General features: G+C 36.8%; 2 protein-coding genes across 2 annotated transcripts; one reads left to right on the forward strand and one right to left on the reverse strand.

The window, feature by feature from the left end:
• Positions 1–1,743: 1,743 nt before the first annotated feature.
• On the forward strand, positions 1,744–4,786 carry LOC133799975 (uncharacterized). Its single transcript, XM_062237956.1, has 5 exons — positions 1,744–1,791; positions 2,297–3,151; positions 3,230–3,967; positions 4,046–4,548; positions 4,645–4,786. Exons 1-5 carry the CDS (start codon positions 1,744–1,746, stop codon positions 4,784–4,786), a joined length of 2,286 nt encoding a protein of 761 aa, XP_062093940.1.
• Positions 4,787–5,346: 560 nt separating this feature from the next.
• On the reverse strand, positions 5,347–8,412 carry LOC133799976 (uncharacterized). The gene is made up of 2 exons (XM_062237957.1): positions 8,230–8,412; positions 5,347–7,718 (listed from the first exon to the last, which is right to left on the reverse strand). Exons 1-2 carry the CDS (start codon positions 8,231–8,233, stop codon positions 5,347–5,349), a joined length of 2,376 nt encoding a protein of 791 aa, XP_062093941.1. The 5' UTR covers positions 8,234–8,412.
• Between the last annotated feature and the right edge of the window lie 318 nt (positions 8,413–8,730).

Genomic DNA, 8,730 nt, shown 5'->3' on the forward strand with positions numbered 1-8,730 from the left:
AGTTATAATTTTTATAACTTATTATAATTTAGAAATTATTCTTATTTATAACTAGTCTAAGGTGGGATCAAATATTTTTATAATAAAATAAAAGTATTCTTATATAAAATATTCTTATATATATATAGAGGTTGTACTAGATTGATATAAGTAATTATATTTTTAAATAAATTTCATAAATATTATTATAATACTCATAATATAATGGGGTTGGTCTCCCAAATAACTACATCATCTCTTTGCATTTATATAAATAATTATTATTTTTCTCTCAATGGATTGACTAATATGCTTACGATGAAACACTTTTTCTTTAGGGTAACTCCATGAACTAACCCTATTCAGCCCCATATTTATAACTCTAACCCTTAGTTAAAGTTTTTCACATTTTTAACTCTTTAAGACAAAATTACCCCTTTTGTTAAACAACCCAAATAACTCTTTCAGTTTCTTACTCTTCCCCCTTCCCGTCCATTGAAAACCCTCCCTCCCAAACTCAGATTTTTTCCCGTCGAAGCTGCGGTGGTACTCCGGCCAGCACCCACCTCGTCCCTCCTCCCACTTGCATCATCATCTCCACAGCCACCAGCCCCTTTTACACTCTTGGTCCCGAACCCACGAACCCATCCCCTCCGCTTGGTCCCGACGCCGAACCCACCCACATTTCAGCCATATCTTCGAGCCCACGTCGCCGGAGCCCACGTCACCGGAGCCCAAGGTTTACAACACTTAAGACCCCACACTCCCCTTGCAAGCCCGATACCCTAGCCCAAGGTATTGTTGTTGGGATCCCTTGTTGTTATTATGACTCCTTTGTTTATTTTGAATTTTTACTTTGGTTAAATTTCGGAATTTCTAACTACTTGAGGCATGTTTTAATTGGGAAATAAGGAGTGAATTTAGTGTGAATTTGGTGTGAAGGAACGAGTGTGAACCATATGTAATTTCAGTGAAAAATATGTGAAATTGGTGTGAACCATGTGTGATTGTGGTGTGAATTTAGTGTGAACCATGTGTGAAGTGAAGTTGTTGTGAACCATATGTAATTTAAGTGTGAACAATGTGTGAAATTGGTGTGAACCATGTGTGATTGTGGTGTGAACCATGTATGAAGTGAAGTTGGTGTGAACCATGTGTGATTTTAGTGTGAATAGTGTGTGAATTTGGTGTGAATAGTGTGTGAACGATGTGCGAACCATGTTCCGAAATTATGGTGAACAATGTGAGAATGATGTGTGAACCATGTGTGAATTTGGTGTGAATGGTGTGTGAACCATGTTCTGAACTTATGGTGAATAATGTGTGAATTATAAAAGGAAACTATACTAACTAACCCTATTAAAAGTGATTCTTGAACCTTTTCTTGATTATAATAAGCCATTATTAGACTTATTTCCTTGTAGTGAGGCAAGAGTATGATGAGAAACTTGTACATACTGTCAATATCAAATTGTACTGTCTTATTTTGAAGTGTTGAAATAATTTCTAAGTGATGTGTATTATGGTATGGCCTCGGCTGAAATCATGAATATATATACATATATTTCTTTAATATAACCAAGAAAAGGTTGACTAGAATGAGGAATGGGACTGTATTTTGGGAACTTTTGAGGAAAATATATTCTGGTTGTTGTGGGGTATGCACTATGATTAGGCTTGTTTTAGTTATAATAACTGTTATTTAAGGATGTCTCTCACATTAGTTACCATATGTACTAAGTGGTCAAGAGTAAGACATAGCTTATGGCAATGCTGGCCAGAGTTGCATTTGGTTCTGCAATTGCAGCCAAGGTGGTTTAAAATTAAGGTGACAACTAGAATTTGCAGTTGGTACAAATGATTGGCTGAGTTATGGAAAACATGTACGGTAGATGGCTGGTGAAAAAGGTAGAGAATAGAGAAAAAGAGAGAAGAGAAGCTCTGTAACTCTTTGAGAATAGCGAATTGAGATGGCAAGACTAGCAAAATGAACTTAGGAGACCTTTATGCTCTAAACTCCCCTGTGTTTTCTTTACTTGTCATTGCTGCAGTGTTTGGTATTTTGGTTTGGTGTGATTTGGTTGCTGTAGAGTTTCTAAACTAGTGTACATAAAATGTACCTCAATAGTAACTATGTGTGAACTATGTGTGAACTGTGTGTGAACTGTGTGTGAACTGTGTGTGAACTATGTGAGGTTGGTGTGAATTTGGGTGAGCTATGCGTGAACCATGTGTAAATAATGTGTGAACCGTATGTGAAGAAAGTGTGAATATATATGACTTATGTATTAAGCGCTTATTTAATTTACCTTTTCAGATGTCACTCCTCATGCTTCCTACTGAAAGGCATTATCCAGCAAAGGCTGCGTATAGGGGAGGGAGAATTATGAGTACAATAATAGCAAAGTTCACGACATTTGACTTGTTGGAACGAGCGAAACAGTCACCATTCAAGCAATTCTTCTTAGCTCCGCCTCTACAATATTCTGGAGTTATTATTCACCAGTTACTGCTTAGGAGAGTTGTTGGTAGAGGAAAGAACGAATACTGCTTGAATTTTAATATTTGTGGTCAGAATACAAGGTTTGGAATTAGTGAATTTGGTTTGATCACTGGATTGAATTGTGGAATTTCTCCGGATCAGGCAAAGTATAAAGAAATGACCAAGAGTAAAAGACTTCTCCAGACATACTTGAACAATAAAGAATGTTTGTCTTCTGAAGAGTTGGAAGATGGATTCAAAAGGTGCGATGTGAAAGAAGACGTATGGAAATTAGGTCTATGTTTTTTGGTAGACTCTCTTTTATTACCTAGTGAACCAAAGATGAAATGCTTTATTGATGTCCTTTCCATGGTGGAAAATGAAGATGACTTCTTCAACTATCCTTGGGGGAGATTATCGTACGAGAAGACATTATTCGGCTTGGCAAAAGATATGGAAAGGCTAAGGAATAAATACTTGAAGAATGTTGAGCAAAAGAGAAAAAGACCAGCACCTCAGTACACAATTTATGGTTATGCCATTGCTCTGCAATATTGGGCCTATGAAATTTTCACAAAGTTCTCTGCATTTTCTGATCAACAACCCCTGGCCTTTCCAAGAATGCTTAGCTGGTCAGCGCATAAAATGCTGAAAGAGAAAGATATTGAAGGTGTATTTAAGAAAAAAAGTGTAAGTCGTTAAGATTTTATTTGAGTTTGTGATTTATAAGTAATGTTTATACTTTATTAATTTATTATTTTGTTGCAGAATCTTGTGAAGGCCACGCTCAATCCAAGACCCGAAGAGAAAGAATTTCATGACTCTATTATTCAAGGACCAGATGAACTACTCATGGGACGTGTTATTAGCTTTGTAGACGATGATGTGGAATTGGAGTTTGAAAGGGAAGAACGTGAGGAATCTCCCACAAAGCCCGATGTAGCAGACGGGCATCGTCACGAGCAAGACAAGAAAGAGATACCAACTCCAATTAACACCCACCATGAAAAGTTGTTAGCTGATATTGACACTTTGAAAAGTAACCAACAAAGAATGGAGGAGAAGTTGGATTATCTAATTGAATTAGTGCTCTCGCAACGTAAAGGTAGTGATTCTGAGGATTCATTATCAGATGAGCATCTTGCTTCACCACACCATACATTTATTATGGAGCACGTTGTTGGAGAAGATAGCCCTAGCTGTAGGGTGGTATCTCCTGGAGATATGGCTGGGGTGGAATTCAAGAGAAGGAGGGTTCCAACGAAAAGAATTTTTGGTTCCGAGTTTACTGATCCAACTAAGAAGAAAAAGAAAGCAAAGACAATTGTAACTGATCCTTGTGAAATTAATCCCCTACAGCCATATGACGAAAAGCAAATGAGACGTTTTAAGAAATGGGTAATTGGTTTAAAAAAGAATGATAAGCCTATTTCTCTCTTGGCTGGTTCGTGCACTGCGAAATGGTTTATTCAGCTACTTACACCACGTACATGGCTGGACGGACTGGTAAGACTACTGAAATAATTTTTTTTTAAAAATATATATAATTTGAATGCATATATACTTATAATATTTGGCATGCAGCACATTGATGCAGCTTTAGGGTTGATGAAAGAACGAGTGTACACTTACAAGAAGACTTACTCCGAAAGATTCACCATCGTGGATTCTATGTTCCAACAGTTCTTCGAACCACATTGGGAACAATTCAACAAGAAGAAAATCAAATCAAGCTACATTTGGCCACAAGAAGTGCTTGATTACTTGGTAGGTGATGATAACAATTTCAAAAGGAGTTGGAAAGACATTGATGAAGTGTTTACCCCAATTAATTTTTCTGGGACACATTGGGTGTTGTTAGAGATATCATTGACAAGCTGTCTTATAAAAGCTTATGACTCTGATATCACTGTGGTCTCCAACAAGGAGTTTGAGAATAAAATGAGCAGATGGGGAAAAATGCTACCATTTCTAATTCAATCCAGTGGGCTGTTAAGCCATAGGAAAGATGTCCAACTACAAGCACAGAAAGTGCGTTTTGAGTTCACAAGACTTGGCACAGAAAAAGTGCCACAGACCAAAACTAGGTATAACTCTGTTAACCATATTTATATTAAAAGACTTTGGTCTTCCAATAATCAATATGGTCTTCCAATAATTAAAAAACTTTATTTCCTTTGCAGTGGCGATTGTGGGGTATATGTCATCAAACATCTAGAGTACTTGCTAGCCAAAAAACCGCTATCCAAAGTGAATGACGACAACATGGATTTCTTTAGAAAAAAGACTTGTGTAGATTTGTTTTACCGTAACTTACAACCATAGTTGTCTTTTATTTAATTATATGTATCTTACTTTTGAATGTATGAAGAAACTATGTCAACTTCATCTTAATAGTGGAATGGATAAATCTTTGTCACTTTTATCTTATTAAGCTATGTGTGAATTGGGTGTGAATTAAGTGTGAATCAGGATTGAAATATGTGTGAACCAGGATTGAACTATGTGTGAACTAGGTGTGAACTATGTGTGAACCGCGTGTGAAATATGTGTGAATAATGTGTGAACTATGTGTGAATTAGGTGTGAATTATGTGTGAATATGAATTAGGTGTGTCCGAAACAACAAACTTTAACACAAAAAGTCGTATTACTGAACCAATCTAAAAATTCAAATTCCGCAAACTAAGTACAAACTAAGTAAAACAATAAAAGTACAAAGTAAAACAATAAAAGTACAAACTAAGCATGTCTAGACGGCGGGGGACAAACAGTGGTGCACGTCACTCGATTGTGGCCCAGGACACCACATCTACTACATCTATGTTGTTTTCTATTCTTCTCACCCTTTGATAAACGTCGTTTCTTCTTTGGACGACCAGCCTTCTACTTCACTAAAGGAGGAGCTATCATCATACTTCCTATGTCATTTGGTATCACCCAAGATTCTTCATTACCCAGCGTATATACAGATCCACCATAGGATGACAACCACGCTTCAACTGTGTAGAATCTGGAGCATAAACTATATGGACTAATGCCACGATCTCGAGCACCAGCTAGAGCGTGTTCACAAGGAAGACCTGTCAAATCAAATCTTCTACAACTACATGTTTTCCTCCTCAAGTCGACATCTCCATCAAGATCACCATCCAATACTGTTATTTCATACTGACTAGACGGAAAAGAGAACGAGGTAGTGGACTTGTCTGCTAACTTTCGCAAATCAGCTTCCACTTCTGTGGCAAGAGGACTTGTAGCCGCTGATGCTGCAGTTCGACGCTCGAAAAACCATTTTTGTAAAGTGTGCCTCATAAATTCCATGAGACAAGTAATTGGCCACCCACGTGCCTCAGCAATGACATTGTTCCAGCTTTCGGCAATACCTGTAGTCATTAAATTATATCGATGGCCAGGAAAGAAAGAACGAGCCCACTTTTCAAAACCCACTTGATTCTCTAAGTATTGAGCAATTGCAAGATCTTTGAATTTAATCTTCTCAAAATGGCGTAAAAACTCTCGCTTTCTATAAGCTTTCGCTGCAAGGAAGAATTCTTCATGGCAATGGTCAGTTTTGAACTTCGCACGAATATTCATGCTAACATGATGTATACAAGCACCGTGGTGTGCCTCAGGAAAAATTTTAGTCAAGGCATTTGCTATACTAGTATGTCTATCAGACACGAATACTAGATTCTCCACTTCACCAATCGCTTCCTTCAACCTCAGTAGAAAATACAACCATGAGTCATTATTCTCTGAGTCAACTACTGAAAATGCAATTGGATATATTTGCTTGTTAGCATCTTGTCCCATGGCACATAACAAAGTACCTCCACACCGAGTAGTCAAGAAGGTTCCATCTACACATATAACTGGGCGAATATATGTCTTAAACCCCATTATAGAAACACCTAAGGCCATGAAGCAATATTTGAACCTACCTTCATTGTCCATCTGCAAATGAGTAACAGTTCCAGGATTTTTTTGTTCCATCATGTATAGAAATGAGGGAAGTTTCTGAAATGATGATTCTGGTGTACCTCTTATGTAAGCCAATGCATGCTCTCGACACCTCCAAGCTTTAGCATAGCTCATATGAACTCCATATGATAAACTCATATCTTTTACAATTGACCTTGGCTTGTAATTAACATCATCACCCTCAAATTTTCTCCTTATGACATGTCCAATAAGCCATGGGGATGCCTGACGGTGATCTTTATGTCGAACATCCAATGAGCATGTGTGTTCACCGAAAAATTTATGAACCTCGAACATATTGGAATTAACCAATTTTGTAGCCCTCAACCTCCATTTGCATTTATCATCAACACATACTGTACACCATATATTTTTCGCAGACTTCTTTACTTTAAACTCAAAGTTTTTCTTTAATGCATAAAGATGGAGTTTCATCTTCAACTCTTGCTTGTTCTCAAATATTTGACCCTCTTTTATTTCCCACGAATTGATACTCGAAGAAGATGTCAGTAATTGAGCTGTTGAGGCTGAAGTAGAGCCTTTTTCCCCTTGATTCAACAAAAGTGGAGTACTCCATAGATTATCTTCGCCAACCTGTCTTACTTTACAACCTCTATTATTTGAGGAATCATGGCTCTTCAATACTTCATTGGAGGTTGACTGTTGTAAATTATGCTTCACAAGTACATCATTGCAGGTAGACCTATCAATATTTTCATTATCATCTGAGCTTAATGCATCATTATTATCATCATCACAACTGTCTTCATTGCCATCTGCATCATTATTATCACCATCACAACTCTCTTCATTGCCATCTGCATCATTATTATCATCATCACAACTGTCTTCATTGCCATCAATGCAAAAATCATCATTCACTTTGGTTTCAACTGGAGGAATAGTATACAACTCACGTGTTTTAGTAACCAAAGGATCATTACTTCTCTTCTCTGTAGTAGACACACATAGGGGTGTCCGATGATTGATAGATGTTCCTATCTCATCAAGAAAAAAAGCAACATCTTCATCATTACTAATTAAAGATGGAGGGATACCTTTACTTCCAAAATGATAGATTACATTTAAGTCAAGATCAATACGAGACTTGTCAGCTCCGATTAAAGTATACAATTGATCAACAAGACTATTGTAAGTGATAGTCTTTGGCACCTTCATACCCTTGCTTTGTTTAGCACTAAATGACCAACCTTCGTTCAAAACTTGTTCCCACGATCCATTATATAACACCACAATATTTATATGTGTTTGACCTGCATAACATATGACAAAAGGTTCGAAATCCAAAGGTTATTAGGTAAAACTAGCCAAAAGAAATAAGAAATAAATGTGTCAAGTAAGCATGTGTGAAGCATGTGTGAACCAAGTGTGAAACGTGTGTGAACAATGTGTGAACTGTGTGTGAACCCAGTGTGAATTATGTGTGAACCAAGTGTGAATTATGTGTGAACCAAATGTGAATCATGTGTTAAGTACTCGTGAACCAAGTCTGAACCAAGTATGAATCATGTGTGAACAAAGTGTGAATAATGTGTGAACAAAGTGTGAACGCAATGACCAAGATTGCGAAAATGTGAACCAAGTGTGAACAAAGTGTGAACACAGTGAGAACACAGTGACTTAAATCGCGAAAATCATTCGAAAATTCGTCATCTCAACATAAAATTATCTCTTTTCACAGATTTTTTAGTGTATAGTAGTTCCAAAATTCTATTTAAACTATTACACAAGACACCCATAACCTATAAATAAAAAATTACTTACTCATTATCAAATCAAATGTTCAATCTTCTTCAAGTTTGGGAGATGATTTTTATTTAATCTTCTTCAACTTGGGTGAGAAGAAAAGAGATGTGGGAGATAACGTCACTTTCTAAATCTTGGTGCGAAAAAATGGTGATGACCTTTGAGATTTGATGATTTGAGAGAGAATATGTGTTTGCTATATTTTGTGAGGGAGAGTAGATTTCCATGGCTGCTAGGTACGTGCAAGACAAATAAAAGAGAGAACAACTTAATATCTATTGAAGGGTATTGATGTCTTTTTAAGTGCCTATAAGGTCATTAATGTGAGAAACATTAATGAGGGGTTATGGTTATAAATATATGGTGAAAAAGGGTTAGTTCATGGAGTTACCCTTTCTTTATTCGTAGAAATTTTCACACGATTTACGTGTGTGTTGCTTTCTTTCACCACTTATAGACATAAGTACAAGTGTCGAAATGTAATTGGATAATCAACTTGTTCTCACAATAACTATGTTC

This window comes from Humulus lupulus, chromosome 9 (genome assembly GCF_963169125.1).
Source record: "Humulus lupulus chromosome 9, drHumLupu1.1, whole genome shotgun sequence".
NCBI classification, from domain to species: Eukaryota; Viridiplantae; Streptophyta; class Magnoliopsida; order Rosales; family Cannabaceae; genus Humulus; species Humulus lupulus.